Genomic DNA, 20,775 nt, shown 5'->3' with positions numbered 1-20,775 from the left:
GCAAGGTTTCACGTAAAACTGCTCAATTTAAGTAAACTACTTGAACTGCGTTAAACAGGGATGCCCAAACCACTTTAAAAACAAAATCATTTGTTTTATCATAAGTTTTAGCATGTTTAGTAATTTTAATGGAAATTAATGATTTTGGATAAAGAAGCACACTATTTGTTTAATAATCCAATTCATATTTCTAGAGGTTTTCGCCAGTTTGGCGATTAAAGGCCGTTTATAAAATTTATTATAAATTTTTTAAAATGTGGTTATTTTTAATTCTCTTTTTTTCAAATTCAGCAACTTCTTTAGATCTTTTCCGGAATAAATACAGCATTAGAAAAAAAATACACTTAAAACTATCCAATTTAGGTAAAAACTTGTCAACTGCCTTCATACAGAGTGGAACAAAAAAAAATTAAAATAAAATCATACGTTTAATCGTAAATCTTCGTGTTCGGTAATTTTGTATCAGAGCATTAATTTCAAAATTTCAATGAGTTAGCAGAAATGGTGAGGGTTGAATGGAAGGCAAGTCCCTAAAATTTTATTGCAAAGTTGGTGAATAGCATGCCAAGGGGTGCGGAGTTGCAACGAACTGCTGGGGAAACGACAAGTTATTAAGAACAAATGGGTTTGTATCCCGCAAAGTCATCGGATATGAATTTTTTTTAAATTAAAACCGTAATTTTTGATTAAATTCTACCGAATATGAAATTAAATCGAATTATTCCGTATGGTAAAACATTATTTTTTGATTTTTATTTTGTATGATTTTTTTAACCCACCTTGTAGAACGCGGTTTATAAATGTTCACTTAAAGTGGATAAATTGAAATGTAATTTTTCTAATCTCATTTTGCTGGCAAAAAAATTATAACCACATTTTAAAAAATTTGCAATAAACTTTGTAAACGGCCTTTAATTGCCAAAGTGGTAAAAACATATATGTTGTATTGTATTATTAAACAAATAGTGTGCTTTTTTATCCAATATCATTATTTTCCATTAAAATTACTGAACATGCTAAGATTTATGATAAATCATATGATTTTGTTTTCAAAGTTTTTTTAGGTCACCCTGTTTAATTTTTTTACTTAAATTGAGTAGTTTTACGTGTAAACTTCCTAATCATGTACTTCTTCCGGAATCTGTTGAATTTGAAACCAGAGAATTAAAATAAATCACAATTTAAAAATTTTGCCATAAATTTTGTAAACGGTCCTTAATCTCCAAACTGGCGAAAACGTCTGGAGATATTGACCTCAAGACTCGATAAAAGTTATTGAGAAATCCAAAAAATATTTTTGCCATAAATGGCGTTAGACGAATTTTTCATTTTTTGACTACATTTCAGTCACACCCTGTATACTCGGATCCGTGGCAACTTTCAAAAAGTTCATTTAGGTCATCAGAAAGAAAAAGAAAATACTTTTTAATCCTCAAAAAAATTATTATAATCGAGTGAATCAATTTGAAGAAACTGAGCAGCTGTTTCTTGAAGAAACAGCTGCTCAAAAAAGACCAACAATTTTGCTGTCCGATTCTTTTTGACGAGCAGTTTATTTATAGAAATTGTAAATCTTGTAAATTAAGATAATTTTGTTGCGTGCTATATTTTAAAAATATTTTCATCTTTCTATCCCGGTTTAACCGATAGTACACCTTTTGTATATTTTTGGATTTTCGGATACTACATCGAATTTAAATAGTATATTATGTTATTGGGCGTAGAAAGAGGCGATTATTGTGCTGAGCTCGGAATTGTCCGACCGAAGCGAAGTTGACAACTGAGGTCGACAACTGAGCGAAGCACAATAATCGCTTTCTACGTCCGTGTAACGTATACTATTTTTTTTTCAAGCGGCATGTATACAGGGTGTATGGATTTGCGATGTTTTGACCGGACAACCCAATTTGTTGGCTAGTTAGGATAATACTAGCATACATAATTTGGTCAATCATTTTAACACAATCTTATAAATTCAACTTTTTCATTAGGCATAATAAACCACTGATTTTTCATTTTTGTTTGCATTACAAACTTTTTATATTCACAACACAATTAACATAAATTAAAATATCATATATATATACCAGGTGTCCAAGAGCACCCTGGACATAGGAGATTAACATGGGAAAACGGTTTTGATTTTTTTGCGCCTGTACGGTTGATTTGATTGAAAAATCGTATTAATGAAAGTTGTAGTACCTATCACGGACTAGTTTTCTGTATTTTTTTCAGATCTGTAACTTGAGCCGTTTCGTCGTACAACACGAACAAAGATGAGAAAATTTTAACTTTTTACCTGCACTGTTACCGCACAAGCGGTTGTCGAGCAACCGTACCCGCAACAATGACCTGTTTACCCGTTGCCCGACAACCGCCTATACAGTGCAGGCCAAAAGTTAAAATTTTCGCATTTTTGTTCGTGTTTTACGACGAAAGGGCTCAAGTTAGAGATCCGAAAAAAATACAGAAAACTAGTCCGTGATAGGTACTACAACTTCCATTAATACGATTTTTCAATCAAATCAGCCGTACAGGCGCAAAAAAATCAAAACCGTTTTCCCATGTTAATCTCCTATGTCCAGGGTGCTCTTGGACACCTGGTATAAACAATCTTTCTTTTTCAAAAGAAAAAACGGCTATCGACCGTTACGGTCTTTCTGCCTATGTATACATGGTTTTTTTTTATATGTACAGGTTATCCTACTTCTAATTATCTAACAAAAAAAAAATTGGATTTGATGCAGTCGTTAAGTGAGTCTAGTATGAGTTTGTGGGTTTCAGGAGTTAAGCTTTTTAGAAGTTTGCTTTTCACTTTGTCTATGCCAGGTGCAGTGTTTTTTAAGTGAGCAAGTGCTTCGTCATACTCGTTGTCAGAGATTAGTGGAATATTGTAATCTATTCGGTCGTCAAAGTAGTTGTCGTACCAGTCATTCACTAAAGTCCAGTTTTGGTCGTCGAAGTTGGGATTGGTAGACGTTTGAAAAGCCCTCTGAAAATGTCTAGCAAATGCATCAGCTTTGTCTTGGTCTGTGTGTTGTTCTGAGCCATTTTCATTAATTATACCAAGTGGATTGTTTTTTTTGTAACGTGACAGTTTTTTTATTTTCTGCCAATATGTTTTTCCGTTGTCATGTTCGGTTTCCTGGCAGGCCTCCAACCATTTGTCTTGTCTGTATTGGTCTATTAAGGTTTTTACGTTCCTGTTCAGTTCGTTAAGTTTTCTCTTTAATTCATTGTCTTGCGTTTGTATGTAAAGTCTGTACAATTCTCGTTTGCGTTTGATCAGTCTTAGTATAAATTTTGGCAGGATATGTTGGTAAAAGGTGTTTTTTACTTGTGGAGAAAATTTTTCTATTGCCAATGTCAGTTGTTTCTGTAATTCATCTATAGATGATGTTATTGTCCGTGATTGAATGTAGTCATGTATTTGTCGTTGCACTTTTTCTATGTGTGTTTTGTTTAAGTCAAACTTTTTTGTGTGTTTTTTTGTATTAAGTAAGGGTTGTATTGGTTGGATGTCAATGTCAAAAGTTATGGCCAGATGATCGGAACCAAGCTCATTTGTCAAATCAATATTTTTTATAATATTTGTCAGGTTTTCTGTGTGTAATAATACGTCTGGTGTCGAGTCTTGATTTGCTGGCATCAGAAATGTTGGCGGGGTTTGTTTTTTGATAAAGTCTGAGTTGTCTAAAAATCTGTTTAACTGTATTTTTTTATTTCTGTTTAAGTTTAAGTCGCCAATGATTATAGCATATTTGTAAAGACATGCCTTAGTCAGTATGTTTTGTTCGATGTCTGAGTGCGGATGAATGTAAACTAGGAATATATGGATTTTGTCGTCCAGGTACGGTATAGTAAAGTGGAGGCAGTCGTTTAGTGGGTTATTAAGTGAAGGAGGATTTGACTTGACTACCTAATTTTAGTATAGGTTTGAGTAATACAGTAGCCCCCCCTCTGGCATTGTTTGCAGTATTTCCATGTTTACATATGAATTGCCAGTCTCTGTATGTTGGTGATTGTTCCAGTTTTGTTTTGGTTTCTACAAACATGCAGCAGTCAGTTTCGTTACGTTCAATGTAATTGTAGATTAAATGTTTCTTGTTGTTCAGTCCGTTAATGTTGACGTAAAGTAGTTTTAGATTGAATGTTCTATGTTCGTAATTGTTTGTCTGAGTTGGTCTTGGGGTTCTGTCTGGGAATTTTTGTTAGGGAGGAGCATATCAAACATAAGTATATACATGTGATTGCCAAAGAAGACAACCGAGGTGTCGATGTCATAATCTTCCACAAACCGTTTGCGCAATTTTTTCAACAGTTCTTCACGATTTAAATTAGTGGGTTTGTTTAGTTCATGTTTGTATTTGTTGATAATGAGATCGTGTGTGGTTACTGGCTGATGAATTCTACTCTCTTTAGAAAGTACATCTGACACCTCGACTGTCCGCTTATTAAGACACTTAATTTTGACGTTGGGTATACCGTTGATGGGTGTGGTCGGCCTCTTTGGACACTTCATGCTCCATGCAGCATGATCGTCAGATTGGCAGGCGGCACATTTGGGGGGTAGTGGAGACTTACAAGAACCGGTCGCATGCGGCCCAAAGCATTTGGTGCATTTGACCGGCGTCCTGCAGTTCTCCGTCCGGTGTTCAAAGGAGTTGCACCTGCTGCACGGAGCAGGAATCGGGGCTGGTGGTTTACTTTCTACCACTCTAAATACGCGTCCAAGAAAGTGTACCGAGCGGTCATTCATCAGCTTCTCATAGGTAGTGAGGTCGCCAGTTATGAGTCGCATCATCAGAGTTGGGCTGTTTCTCTCCCTAGAGATTATACGTTTGCAGAATCTGACTTTCAGACCCAAGTTGTCCAGATGTTTTAAGAACATGTCGTCTGTAATATCTAGGTCTACCCCAGTAGCCACCACAGAGTAGGATGGTGTGATATTACGGTTGGTTTTTTGATGTTGAAATGTTGTTAGGTTGTCAGTTTTCTGTAGTTTAAATGTCGTGATTAAATTGTCTTGTTGGAGATGATGTAGAATCTGAGTTGATTTGTCTTCGTCGTTCGTTTTGATCAGGAAAAAGCTTTCCTGTTTAATTATGATGTCCTTGTTGTTGGGCTTCAGTTCTTCCCACTTTAATGCGAGTTGAACCCGGGTAGTTGTTGGTGCAGCATTAACAATGAAGGTGTGGCTGAATACCGGATGTTTATTGTGTGGAGCTCTTATAGTTGGTGGTTGTATTGTTGTAGGAGTTTTGGTCATATTAGATGAATGTTCTCCAAGCGCAATTCTCTTGGTGTCCTGAGTTGGTGTTGTGGGAGTAGGGACTGGATTTTTTGGTTTTCGACCACGTTTTTTAGACGCTGGCTTAATAAAACCACCGTCCTGGGAGCCATAGTCCGACGACTCGGACTCCTGGGAGCCCCCAGGGTGCATCCTTCTTTTTAAAGGGACCCTGTATATTAATGTAGAACTAACAAAGTGTTTACAAATTTTTCGAATTCCTTTGCAGTATTTTGCGATTAAAGTGACAAAAAATTGTTTTGCTTTCCGATCACTATATAGGCACGTCTTAACTACACGAAGGTTTCAATATCAATTAATAGAAAAATGTAACTAATAATCTACACATTTTCTTTGTGGGTATTCGAACTATGAACCGTCAGTTTAAATGAGCAATTTTCAAATTTACAATTCTGCCATAAATGAAATTCCTGTCCCTTTACTTCATGGTCTACATTTAAAGTAGGTTGTTGTTGTGGGTTTGTTGAAATTACTGGTTCTCTGATATCATCTGTGGTATTGTTCTCCATTGGTATTAAATTACAATCATTTACATCCAGAATTTTCATTGCTGTGCCATTTTTATTTCCTAAAGAATCGTCAATGTAGCCTTCTGCTGCAGTTGTAGACTTCCAACCACCGTGTCTTTTCAATGAGCAAATGTCTCCACCATTATCTACAAGAAGAGTTGCAGAGGTTCGGCGAAGGCAGTGACCAGTATGTTCTTTGACATCAGCCAATTTCAAAAACAACGCTATTTCGAAACCCATTACAACTCTGTGGCAAACTCCATTTTGATATTTAATGAAAAAACGATCTGTATCAATAACATCTGGACGAAGAGACAAGTATTTTTTACAAATATTTATGTAAAATTCTCCAACAATTGTAAATGTTCTGGGCTTGTAATTTTTCGTGTTTGGAATTTTAACCAGAATTAATTTTTCCATATATTCAATATCTTGAATTCTCAAGTTTACCAGTTCATTACATCGACATGCCCCTGATATGCCGTATATTAAAACAAGCTAAAAATGTTGAATATAGGTATTAAAAAAAAATCATAAATTCATTTTTGTTTCGGATCTTACCTTCATGGCTAAATAAACTTTTTGTCAGGTGCTTCTGTTAAAAAAGTGTCTACTTGGTTCTTGGTGAAAGTTTTAGACTTTTTAGCTGCATAGTTTTCACTTTTTTGCTTTAAAAATGCTTGCACCTTTTTATACGATAGAATATTTATACTGTCTCTAATATTTAGCTCAGCTTTAAGCATGGAATATTGCGCCCACATTGTCGAACTCTTCAATGATTTAAACTTAAATGGGCAAAATAGGCCAATACAACATTTTCGGTAAAATTGACCGCTTGGTGTTCTTTGGCCCAAGTGGTGAATTTATTGTACGCTCGTTCATACATTTCGGGGGACCTGCCAGGAATCAAATTATTTAGCGTATTTGACGCTATTGCTGCTAAAGCAGGTGGTGTACAACTTATTTTATCACTATCACTCATTTCGGCGATTTAGGTCGCTTTACGGCTTCACTGAAACTTTATTTGACAATACAACAACGCAATTAGTAGTATTAGTACAAGGTGTTTGAATTTTGAATTAGTGTGCTATAGACATCACGATTTTTGACAGATGACACAGTGAAAGCGTAATAAGGTAAACATAGGATGTGTATCGTTTCCTAGCCAGGTTAACCGATTAATTCGGACTGGTAAATATACAGCCACACAAGCCAATCAAAGCAAAGTAAGTGTTGCATTAATTTCATCTGCTTTTTCTAAATGCAACGCTTTTAGTCTGGATCAAGTTCTGGACATTATTTTTTTACCTCCTAGGATATGAAATAGCCTTTCTACGCCGGCAGTACAGGTACACAATAGGCTTATTTTAGACCGCTTGAAAAAAAACATATTTTATGTATATTGTCATATACCTATCTGAATCTGTTTCTGAGTACGTATTTACATTTGAAAATGTGTTTTTACATCAATGAAGAATGACTTGAAAAGTAGATAATTTTATTGAATTTACTATTCAGACATGCAAATTGATTTGACTATATCCCTCAGCCATTGAAACTACAATGCAATTTTCACTTTATCACAGCGACAAGTGAAAATTGCATCCTTCTGGTTCAAATTATAGGTACTGTATAACAAATTGGCGGCACATCTAATCAAATCTGATAATTGAAACTAAAAAGGGAGGGAATTCCATATACAGTGAGAACGCGCAGGTTGGAACAAATTCATTTAAAATTAAGAGTTTGGTTTTTTGGAAATACGCCCCTACACGTCGATATTTATTTTTGTCTGCGGTTTTTTTTTATGGTAAATGCATGTATACAGGGCGGCCCAAAAATAAGTTACTACCATCAACTTAATTTTTTCAAATAGAATACCTATTTTTAATTTTATTTTTTGAATTTTGCATCAAAATCTAAGTAGGAAAAAAAATAAACTAAAAAATAATTTAATTTTTTTCTTAATAAAAAAATTTAAAAATCAATATTTGTTTTATTAAAATTAACTTATTTTGGGCCGAGGGTTTTATCGGGTAAACTATGCATAGGTGGTTTTTTGTAAAATTTTGCTTGGAAAATGATTGAGACTACATAATTCGACGATGAAATCCTGAGACCGCCGGTCGAAGGATTTTTTTCAAAGACTAATTGGAATTACTTACCAAATTTCACACAAATAAACACTGAATGTTTGAAACGTTTCCGTGTTTACATTATCACTTTTGACGCAGCCAAAGTTTGACCGGTGTCACGGATTGTCACCGGGTGACAGCTGATTAACTCACCGCCTTCTTTACAAGAAAGCCTAGAATGTAACTTTTAATGGCGGCGTTATCGGATTTTTTTTGTACACAAACCTATGGAGGTGCAGTAGAAAATATGTTTTTTTTTATTTTTTCGTGTAGTTAATTCGAAGTTGTGAGTGAAAAATCAAAGAACGCTTCATTCCTGATCCAGATATGTATAGATATGGCTTTTTATATCCAATAAAGTCCAGCCAAAGCAAGTTTGGTTAGAACCCTTTGTCTTGGAAAGTACAACAAACTAATGTAAAAACTGCTCAATCAAAGAAAATTTGGAAATCCTTGAATCTAGGTAAGCAAAACTGGTAAATGGGTTTTATATTATTACCAAGACCTTTCTTTTAAAATGTAAATGTGCCAATAGAACTTCTAAAAGCTGTCCTGTTTCTTCAGAGTAAACCTTTGTTGCTCTCAAAATGCAGGCGGCCTCAAAATGTAACTCACATAAGTCACATACCAATGTATGTAAGAGGCAATAAGTTTACTGAATGAGAAAGCATATTGTACTTACCACTGAGTATTGTGTTGGAGTAAAATCATTCCACTTCAAAGCTTTCAATCACTGTTGGGTTCGAGCAGGGTCTTTTGGAAAGTAAGACTGACACTTTTGGGCCTTTCACCAAATTGCTTTTAGAAATTTGGCAAACAACCAGTGGACGGCATATTGTAGAGGCAATAGAATTTAAGTTAAAAAACCAACCACAAATTATAGAACACTGAAGGAACAATAACAATAGTGATAACTAGAGTCCGGACTAAAAAGCACTAAAATTGTGAAAAAAAGTGCTTAAAAAGCAAAATCATTTTCCTCCAAAAATGCATAAAAATCTGTAAAAAAGCTTTAAAAAAGCACAAAACTCTTTCAGAGATACAATTTTTTTACTATTGAGTTCAACTTCTAAAAGTTTTCAAACTGCAAGAAGCATACGGAAGATTATAATTTGGAAGGTTTTTGAACTGTTTAAAGAGCATATTGAAGGTTCTGAAAGGCTTTAGAGGCATTTGGAAACTCTTAAACGGTTCTAGGATTTTTTGGAAGCTTCTAGACTAGTTGAAAAGCATTTGGAATCTATTCGATGACTGTTCTAAATGCTTTTGGAAGCTTCTAGACTGTTTTAAAAGACTTCGGAATGCTTTGGAGGTTCTGTAATGTTTTGAAATCTTTTTAGACTACTTTCGGAGCATTGAAGTTTCTGGACTGCTTTTAAGACATTTTACTTTGAACTTTTGGAAGCTTTTAAATTGCTCTTGAAGCATGCGGAAGCTTTTAGATTGCCTTGAAACTTTTTGAGAGCTTCTAGGCTAGTTGAAGACTATTTGGAATGCTTTAGACTGCTTGAGAAGCATTTTGGAGTTTCTCCAGTGTTTTAAAACCTTTTTAGACTAATTTAGGAGAATTTGTAAGCTGTTTGGACAATTTCAAGATCCTTGAAGGTTCTAAGGCATTTGAAACCTTGTAGACGTTTGAAGCTGTTAGTGCTCTAGAAGTATACGGAAGCTTTTAGACTGTCTTGAAATATTTTGAGAGCTTTTAGATAATAAATTGAAAAGCATTTGTTAGTGTTCTAAAAGCTTTTGGTAGCTTCTAGTCTGTTTTGTAAGCTTTTGTAAGGCATTTTAGAGCTTCTATAGAGTTTTGGAATATTTTTACATTTTTTTAGACTACTTTAGGAGCATTTGGAAATTTTTTGGTCAGTTTAAATTTGTAAATTGATACTTATACATTTTGCAGCATGTTTTTGTCGTTTCAATACAGCAAAAGTCAATATTACCACGTGGCCCAATGGCCTACTGTGCAACGTTACAGAACCAATAAGATTACGTCAAAACTCCTGCGTTTTTCTGTCAAAGCAGTTATTAGTTTATTTTTAAAAACTTGAAAACTTGTTAAAAACTGGTTAAACCATACAATAATAGCAGTAAATAAGCACAAAAAACTAAAATAAGCACAAAAAGAAGAAAAAAGCAAAAAAAGCATGAACAAAATCTGTCAAATGACGTGTTTTTGTATAAATCGTTCACATTAGATGTCAAAAGTTGGTTGCTTTTATTATTTACAAAAAGCTAAATTTCTAGAAATCCGGACTCTAGTGATAACACAATAAAATGAACACAAACTACACTTTCACTAGAACAATAAACATATAAACAACAATATATAATAGCAAACAAAAATTACTTTGGCAAGTAATCCCAAGTCTTGACTTTAAACCTTAAAAATTAATTTAATCATCGAAAAACTCAATTTCCACAATACAAACAAATGCAAACTGTCAATCCCATATTTCGGCCATATTGGAATTTTTGGCATGCACCTTCTTGGCTTTCTTGTACAGAGGGCGGTGATTATCTTCATCTTTTATGTTGAGGTGTTGAATGGATTTGAAAGCCTAAAATGTCACTTTTAATGGCGGCGTTAGCGGTTTTCGTTTTATACACAAACGTATGCAGATGCAGTAAAAAATATGTTTTTTTAAAATTGTTTCGTGTAGTTGATTGCAAGCTGTAAGTGAAAAATCAAAAAAAGGTTCATTCCTAATCCAGATATGTATGGATAGAGCTTTTTTATACACAACATTTGTCCTGGAAAGTACAACAAACAGCAAACACGTTTAAACACTGTTCAATGTAAGAAAATCTGTAAATCCTTGAAACTAGGTAAGTAAAACTGGAAAATGGTTCTTATGTTATTACCAAGAACATTCATTCAAAATTATTTTTGTTGCTCTCACAATGAAAGATGCTTTAAAATGTAACTCTCATACCTGTGCATGTAACAGGTACCTAATAAGTTTTCTGTACTAGAAAGTACTTGTACCTACCATTGGGTATAGTGTTGGAGTAAAATCATCTCACTTCAAAGTGTTCAACCACTGTTGAGTTAGATCCGGTTTTTGTAAAGTAAAAAACTGACACGGTTGGGCTTTTTCCTGAATTGCTGTTACAATGTGGCTTGAAAAACTTGTGAACCGCAGCAAACAAAGATAACTTACGCAGATAACCTCAAGTTTTGATTTTAAACCGTAAAAATTCATGTAATCCTCAAAAAACTCAATTTCCACAATACAAACAAACGCAAACTGTCACCACTATTTCCGCCATATTGGAATTTTTGACAAGCACCTTCTAGGCCTTCTAGTATAGTAGGCGGTGATTTGATTCATTGGCCGCATTCGTTTTCAAGCTCCATGGAGCGAGCAGAGCGTTTTTGACGTCACAATGACGTAATTTGACAGTTGTTAAATGTCAAATTATAATTTTGCTAAGCGTTTTTGACGTCACAATGACGTAATTTGACAGTTGTTAAATGTCAAATTATAATTTTGCTAAATTACGTCATCGTGACGTCAAAAACGCTCTGCTCGCTCCATGGAGCTTGAAAACGAATGCGGCCTTTGTAAATTGTAAGTTTGTATCATTTCCTTTATCATTATCATAAAGTAGATGTTTTTATTCTTTAATTAAAACTAAACTAAACTTGAACGGCTTTTTCATTGCCTCAAAACATAAGCCAAAATGCAATGTTTTGATGCCAACTGTCAGCGAGGATGACAATCAGAAGAATTATTTTGTTTACATTCAAGATTAGCTATAATTGGTCTATTTCTTTACGCACGCTGAAGATTGCCTGTGATTGGTCTATTTCTTTACGCACGCTGAAGATTGTCTAGGATTCTGTATTCGTTCAACCGTTGGCAATTGCCTACTTATCCGTTCTCCAAACTGTTAAGGAATATACCAATATCCCTGTAGGAATAGAAAAAATACGTTTCGTGCACGTAAAATTTTAGAAAATCTTGCTTACAGACTTGTTGCCCTAAAGAAACAGCTTTCATCCATTTTATGGTTATTGCCCTAAAAAAGTGCCGTTTGGATCGGGCATTTATTGTCAAATAAGTGTAAAATTCATTCAAGCTGTTTCTAGGGCAACAACCTTCATGCATGATTTTCAGCAATTTTACACGCACTTAACATATTACTATTGATAATTTTACCAAAGAGAGAATTTTCAGATTTTCTTGTTTAAAGCTGGACAATAGGCTTGAAAACTTGCATTTTTTATGTTTTGACATTTGATACATGCAAAATGACTTGAAAAGTTGACAATTTGAGAGAAGTTACTTTTTAGATATGAAAACCTACTTGAACAATGTACTTTTTAGGTTTCGACATTTGAAACTGGAAATAATACTTGAACAGTTGAGAATAAGTTGAGAATTTGATTGAATTTACTTTTCAGATATGAAAATTGACTTGATAATTTGACCAAATCAATTGAACTGTTTCCGCAGCATCGTCCTTTTCATTTTGACCAGCTCCTTAACTTCCTTATTTTTGATTTTAGTAAAAAAAAACCGAAAAAAAAAACCTTAAATTTTGAGATATTTATGTCTACTTTACTCTTAGATAAACAGTTATTATACAGAGTGTTCCAAATTTGAGTAACTAAATTAAATCTTAATCACATAGTCGAGACAACATTGTTAAAATAACGCTGATGCAGAAACAGTTCAATATCGATACAGACACGATACATCAATTAGGCCTAGAATTTGATGTAGAATTCAAATACCGAATAAAATGTTGGTTATTGTATTAAAAAAAAAACATACGTTTGGTTCGATACTCAAATTTGGGACACGCCGTATAATAACTGTTTATCTAAGAGTAAAGTAGACCTAAATATCTACTTTGTTTTGTATTTAACGTTTATTGCTAAAACCAAAATTAGGGATGTTAAGGGGTGGTTAAAATTCAATCACCCTGTACTTACCGACAACGCGTATAATTAGCAGAATTCAATTTATTTACTGTTACTCTTATTTGTTCTGCTTAGTCCATGTGCTCATTTAGCCATATTCCCAATAATTGGGAATATTCATAATAAAATTCTATTTTCATGTTCAGTCAGCTCCATATGTTCTGGTTTGATATTTACTGTTCGGTTTGTTCTAAAAAATTACTTTTATTTGTTTATGGCAAACTAATTGTTTGCCAATCCAAAGAACTTTTGTGTATTTTTTACGACATTTTCAATACCCCAGCAATTAGGGTCGTATCATCAGCATAATTTATTATTGTCTATGGGGCGGGTTACTTAGTGAGCTAATGACATTTATAAAAATTACGAACAGAACCGAGCCAAGAATGTTGTCCTGTGCAATTCCTACACTACTTGCTAAGGTTGCCAACAAGTACTTTTCCTTATTTTTTGTGACCTGCACCATCTGTCTTCGATCATCCAGGTATGACGTAATCCAACTTTTTGCATTTTGCCGTATTTTTTCAACTTGAAAAGAAGTAAATCTCGATCCAAACAATCGTAAACCTTTGATAAGTCCAGCAACATTCCAATCACCAACTTCTTATCTGCTATCTGGTTTGCAATAGATTGTGTCAGGTTAAACACAGCAGTTTGTGTTTTTGAAAACCATGTTATTGAATAAATCATAAATTTTGAAAAATTCTGTCAGTCCAGAGTTCATTGCACTTTCAAAGATTTTCGGCAAGAGACTCGTCGACCTAAAATTGTTTAAATCTTGAGGGTTTTCTTTTTGCAAAATTCTTTGTTTTCTTCTTATGGACTTGTATACATTATAATTACTCTATGTTGTATTTAAACGTTGATGAAATTGCTTTTTTCATGTTTTGGGATCTCGAAAATGGTAAGAGCTACAGAGTCGGTTAAATGGGGAAAGTTTTAGAGAATTTTATGTGAAGCCTTTCCGGTTTCCAAATTAAATTATCTTTCTCCGTTTTCCGGAAAATTGGGAAAACGTCAGAGGCTGCATTTTAAACACTTATTAACAAAGCCAAAGAGAGTTTTGAAACTAAGACATTATTAAGGCATTTTTTTACGTAGAACACGATGACGTAATTCGAATAAATCTATCGTCATTGGTTTCCGAGATATGGAGGACGCCATCTTGAAGGCGGCCATAAGAATATACAAAGTTATACCAGGTGTCCAAGAGCACCCTGGACATAGGAGATTAACATGGGAAAACAGTTTTGATTTTTTTGCGCCTGTACGGTTGATTTGATTGCAAAATCGTATTAATGAAAGTTGTAGTACCTATCACAGACTAGTTTTCTGTATTTTTTTCATATCTCTAACTTGAGCCCTTTTGTCGTAAAACACGAACAAGCCTCCAGCTGACAGTTCAGTTCCCCAGAAGCAAACACCCAAAAATTTGGACTCACGAGACCAACTTCCGACTGTATTACACGTTACTCTGTTTGCCATTTCCGTTTCCGCATAAACTTGTGCAAATAACAGGGTTGAGCGCCCTGACCGGCACAGACGCAATCCCAGCAGTCAATCCAACAAACAACTCCGGTCGTACCCTTCCTGTTCCCCAGAAATGCACAACCAAAATTGCCGCTAGCCTAACCACCGCAAAAGCACCCCGACCAATCAACCACCTTGGTTGCTATTCCTGTTCCCCAGAAAGAACAACTAAGATTTACGCACCTGTCGATAACTCACAATAACGTCTGTCTTGTTTATCACAAATACCACGGCGGCTGCTATTTTAAGTTGCTCAATTACCTTATGTCAGTAAATCCCTTAAAGTTCCCTCAATTAATTTTACCGGAATATTCCGTCGACAAAGTGCCAAGAAATAGAACAATTACAAGAATAATATGACACCTTCAATGTCCATAAAAACGTGAAAGAATTTACAGACACAGAAAACATCAAGGAGCAATCTTAAGGGACGAGAACAATGAGATAATAGTAGTATAGGAGCAGAAGCTAAGCTTGCGAGATAGAAAAAATATGTCGAAACACTTTTTAATGATGATAGACTTTGCTCCCCACCACCGATAGATCATATATTAAATGAAAGGGCTCCAGAAATAACCAGAGACGAGGTTCTTCATGCAATAAAGGCACAGAAAAACGGAAAAGCTACCGATTCCGATAAAATCAACGTTGAAATACTTAAATTAATTGCAGATAATGAAAGTAAAAACCTATATTTAATAACGGCATTGTTTAATAAACTATACAGCTCAACCAAGATACCGTCAGATTGGCTTAAATCAACATTCGTAACCCTGCCAAAGAAACCCAACGCCTCACATTGTGATGACTATCGGATGATAAGTCTTATGTCCCATGTCCTGAAAACTTTTCTTAGAATCATCCACACGCGAATCTATAAGAAGTGCGAATATCAGATGGACAACATCCTGTTGAATCTATTTTCATAGACTACCAAAAGGCGTTCGACTGTGTTAATCATCAGAAGATGATGATGAACCGGAGCTGACGAACAAGACCTACGGTCCATATCAGAACTTTATTGGCCTCAAACGGCGGTGGTAGAGATAGAACAATCAACATCGGAAGATATGCAGATCAGACGGGGTGTTCGACAGGATTGCGTCTTGTCTCCACTCCTGTTTAATCTGTACTCAGAAACGCTATTTAAAGAGGCACTGGATGGAGTACAAGGCGGAATAAAGATCAATGAAACGCCAATAAACAATATCAAATACGCCGATGATATAATCATAATAGCCAACAATGTACAGGAACTGCAAAGCATCATAGATTCCGTAGTTTACTACAGCGAGATGTTTGGATTGCATCTCAATGTCTCAAAGACCAAACTATTGGTATTTTCTAAGACTTCAATAAATACACACCTGCGTGTCAAGGGACAAACAATCGAACAAGTGATCTCAATAAAATATTTGGGAGCTAACATCAATAGCCCGTGCGACCCGAAAAGGGAAATACTTTCAAGGATTTAGCAAGCGAGAAAAATCTTCATAAGTATGAAATCATTTTTTACAAGACTAGACCTTAGTTTGAAACTCAGAATTCGAATGATCAGATGCTACATCTTCTCTGTTCTACCCTACGGATGTGAAAGCTGGACAGTAAATCCACAGACCGAAAAGTGAATAGAAGCTTTCGAAATGTACGTGTATAGACGGATGCTGCGAATTTCATGGATACAAAGAGTCACCAACGATGAAGTACTCCAGCGCATGCACAAACAAAAAGAACTACTGAGCACCATAAAGGAAAGAAGGAATATTACGTTCACTTATTAAATGATTCACTAATCATCAAAGCAAACTAATTAAATTTAAGCAAAAATAGAAACATCAGCCATAAACTGTCGGTTAAAGAAAAATGAAACGTTAACAACCCAAAAAAACAACGGTTTGTTAAGTTCCCCCCGATGGGATAACATCGCCACCAGAGTGATTGTAAACATCGTAGTGGCACCGTTAGTAGGGAGAAGACGGGCGGTGGGCGGCTCCAAGTGCACCCAATATACCAAATTTGGTATTGTCATCAATCAATTGTCATCCAAATTTGGAGTTTCTTTTTGACTCCACACAAGTTTGTAAAAATCAAGATAACAATTTTGGGATAGGCCCTGCGGTAAACAAACAAAAATATTAGTAACTTCGTTACAAACTTACTACTACTAAGTCAATGTCAACTACAATGTCGCAAAGATGCCGTATGCGAGCGGCCATACATACATTTTCATGTTAAAATCCTCCAAAAAGCGACCTCTAAAAGTTTTACTTTATTACACGCAAAATCATACTTTTACGAGCTTGCAGAGTGAAAGCATGCCTGGAAGTGGTTCCAATCACATTTCTGAAACTTACCTGGTAAACATAGAAACTATCATATAAAATATTCGATTGGCCCGACTACAATGTGCCCACGGTCACGTGTTATACATAAACTTTGATATTTATCGGCGAATTTATTATTCGCTATAAAACCCTTGGATAATGAATTTATGTCTTATTATAGCCGACAGTAAACTTCCAGATTACTTGGCCTGAACGCGACACACTACAAATTTTCCTCCAAATATTTCAGAAGATAACTAGTGCCTGTAAATTCTCTCATTACCTAACTCAAACTTAGAGTAAAAAATGAGCCAATTCTGAGTTAATCGTAGATAACATATTGTACATTACTCGTGTGGTATGGCAAATTAAAAACCTCGGTCTACTACTACTCACCGGTGACTGTAAAAATACTCATACCACACTAGTAATGTAAATAACTGTTATGCAACTTAAATCAGGATTACACAGGACCGTGCATTTGAACTTTCTTGAAAATTTACCGGTTTATTTGTTATCTGAAGTGATGGTGATAATCTTCTTGATCTGCAAATTCTGCAATCAATTCATTGATGTTAGCGACCACATTCACCATTACCACTCTGTTTCTAGACGTGTGTATGAGTATCTGGATGTTATGTAAATCTTTTCATTGCCTTATATTTCTAGTGATGGTTAAATTACCAGTAGAGTAAATTATTTACTTTGACCATAAATGATTGGTAAATTACAAATACTGTGTTTCTGGTAGTTCAATATTTCACCGCTTTTCTCCCTGACTCTATCAAATTTTGTTTTACCAGGTTATTAAATAGGAATTTTAATGAGGATTCCAAAAATGTGTTTAAAACCGGCATATCTCAATACAAGTGGGTTTTACAGGCGATTTTGTCCCTGACTGTCTTTTCAAACTGTGTTTTGGTAGTTCAAATTTTGACACCGCTTTTCTCTAAAAATGTGCCTAAAACAGTAATTTTCTCTTTCCAAGTGAGTTTTATAGGCGATTTTGTCCCTGACAGTCTTTTCAAACTGTGTTTTCGGCAGTTCAAAACCGATTTTCTCAAACTGTACCAAATTTTGAATCGTTTTTAAGTGGGTTTGAGAAGCAATTTTGTCTCTCAAACTATGCTTAAAAGTTGCAAAAACCAGGGTTTAAAAAAGTTTTCTTGCAGTATTCGATACAAAACATGTGTCTGAGATTTATGGCAGTTATTTTGACCGTCATGTGACTGGCCTTGCTAAATTATCCTCCAAAAACCACGTGATATTTAATGTCAAAACCGTAAAAAAAATGAGCTAGAATTATTTTTACAAGAATTACTGTTAACACTTCTCTTACAGTTTTCGATACCAGATGAGTTTTTCAGATTTATGACAGTTATTTTGACAATTGTTTAAGTAATATTTTCAGATTCGCGTCATTTATCTCTCATCTCACAAACATATAATAATTTGTCATAATTTAAAATGAGATAATAGAGAAAAGTGACAAAAAGCTTAAAATGCTATTTTTTTAAAAAGGCAACTTGACTCTTCGAAACCATTTCACTAATGCCTTTTCTAAGCATCTGGCAAACATTGTGAGTTCATATTTTGGTTTGGATAACATGAACCTGGGAGTGAATTTCATTAATATAATTTTCGGTCTGCTGAAGGTTCATGTCAAATATACAGTATGTCCAAGATTCGATTCTCTATACAGGGATCTCGCTTCCCGTAAGAGCTATTGCAAAGGTTAAATGGAGAAAGTTTTAGAGAATTTAATATGCAATCCAACACCATTTTAAAAATATTTAAATTTTGCATTGTTTTCGAAAAACCAAAAACTTCCATTTTAAAAAAATGCTATATTTTCGTTAATTTTAAAAATTTTAAAATTTGGCTTGAACATTGTTAGAGCAACTTTTTAAGGGCTATCTTTCTGTGTATTTTGTTTTCAGTTCCGACGTTTCGGTCTCGAGATACCATCATCAACTTCTTTTTTTCTTATGGACGCCATTTTGTTTTTTTATCTAGTTAAAAAGAGCACGTTTTTTGCATTAAAATGATGTATTACATGTTACAAAAAAATGTACTTTTATGTTGAAAAAGCTAAAAAACAGTAAGTCTTAAAATTACGTTAATGCAAAATCTAAAAGATTACAAAATGAACAAAATGTAGTATGTAATTAAGGTCTAAACTAGCTTTCAATCTAACCAAACGTAACTTAATCTTAATCTGGTAAATTTTCAAAATGTCTCCCGTTCGCTCGTGGACACTTTTCACAATTCTTTAGCACCTTACTTATGACTCTGTCAAGTGTATTTCGGTTTATCATTGCAAAAGTATTTATTACCCTTTCTCGGAGAACATCAACATTTGTAGAGGTTCAAACTCATAAATCTCATACTTAGCATGACCCCAAAGATAAAAATTTAAAGGGGATAGGTCTGGGGATCTAGCTGGTCATGGGATTGAACCCTTTAATGCAATGACATTGTTTCCAAAATGTTCTCTAAGAAAATCATAAGATAGAATATCATAATTCACTAAAATCAGCTTCATTTGGCACAATTTCTCGAAGAGCTAGTAAGATCTCAGCTCTCAATAAATCCAAATAATTCCTTCCATTAAGATTATACTCAAATGTAAATGGCCGTATTAAACAATTTCCTAAAATGAGAAACATTGCTCAGTTACTGAGTCGCAACTTTATTATAAAAGTAATATTTTATTTGCATAGCAATGATTCCACACCAAATATTTAAGACAAATCTTGTCTGCATCCGTCTTTGAGCAACCTCATGGGGATTCTCTACCGCCCAAAAATGTCTGTTGTGCTTATTAAAAACACCACAATTAGTAATCCTGCTTTCATCAGTCCATACAACAAAATTAGAAAATTCTGGGTCCTCATTACATTTATTAATGTACCCGTTCGAGAAACGCAGTCTTCTGGGATCATCGGTCCTTGTACAACTGTTGGCGTATAAGGACGATATCCAGAAGATTTAAGAACTTAGTGAACAGTTGATTTTGGTACGTTTGACATCTTGTCCTACCATTCTAAATTAACTACTAGATTCCTAAAGTGGGTCTTGTGAGGTTGGCGTTGTTCTGGATACGTCTCCAAATACCTAATTGAAGTCACGTCTGCTTTTCTGTTGGACTGAAGATACAATGGCAGCATGTCAAATTCGAGCAGGGCAAGCGGCGAGTAGCCCATAATTTTAAATTCAATGTAGTATGTAATTTATTTTTCTTTTTTTCCCATAATAGATTTATTAACTCTGTAATGTATCACAAAAAATTGTTTATGTAAGTTTAACCTGGGTCTTACTGTCTCTCCCCATCTAGAAAGACAGTCGGCGGTATTTACCAAACTTAAGCCTCTGAAGATGAGCATCTATATGCTTGAAACATGTCAGACGTTTTGACTTTCACCTCAGTTTGAGGGTGTAATAAATATATTGTGGTGAAGGTTGTGTGTTTTTTCACCACTTTTATGATTTCACCTCCACTGCGAGTAACAAGGACTACTACTTCACTCTGAATATAATAAGACTTACCGGATTAAACATGTAGGTGAAGATGTAAGGGGTGACAGCACATATGTATATATAGCTGACCCAAGTGACAACCTCACTTGCACGTGGTGCACCCTGCTAGGAAATCGACGAGGTTCTGTCCACCGGGTGATTACCGGTATAAGTAATCCCCTCTTGTTGGCCAACAGCTTCGGGTAGAGGAGCTGACAAGAGTGAGGGCGCGGGCACCTTCTTGTCCTTGGAAGAAGAAATTTTTCCTAAAGGCGGATGAAACTGTTACAAGTTCAACGGCATAGAGATGCAGAAAGCAACAGGAAACCACTGCATTAAGGGACCTCAGGACATCCCCAGGAAAATCTTTAGCATGATCGAGAAAAATCCAAACACGGCCTTCAGTCCCCGGCAGCCCTTTAGTGGGCAGGGGTGCTAAAAGTCCCCGGGTCATAAACATGGAATGTTCGAGGTTTGTTTGAAAGCGGAAAACATAACACGATTGGGGAGATAA

General features: G+C 35.0%; 2 protein-coding genes and 1 long non-coding RNA gene across 4 annotated transcripts in view; 1 reads left to right on the top strand and 2 right to left on the bottom strand.

Moving 5' to 3' along the window:
• Positions 1-20,775, top strand: part of LOC145724730 (uncharacterized) — a 128,973-nt gene that overhangs the window by 5,018 nt on the left and 103,180 nt on the right. The gene's annotated exons all lie outside the window — the stretch shown is intronic.
• Positions 1-20,775, bottom strand: part of LOC145724734 (uncharacterized) — a 177,494-nt gene that overhangs the window by 142,448 nt on the left and 14,271 nt on the right. The window lies entirely within an intron of this gene.
• On the bottom strand, positions 4,142-5,443 carry LOC145740600 (uncharacterized). The gene has a single exon (XM_081996183.1). It carries the CDS (start codon positions 5,441-5,443, stop codon positions 4,142-4,144), a length of 1,302 nt encoding a protein of 433 aa, XP_081852309.1.

The sequence above is a fragment of the Ips typographus genome, linkage group LG2, assembly GCF_016097725.1.
Source record: "Ips typographus isolate SLU linkage group LG2, UJ_Ityp_2.0, whole genome shotgun sequence".
In the NCBI taxonomy this organism is placed as follows: Eukaryota; Metazoa; Arthropoda; class Insecta; order Coleoptera; family Curculionidae; genus Ips; species Ips typographus.
This window is presented reverse-complemented; position numbering and strand designations above follow the sequence as displayed.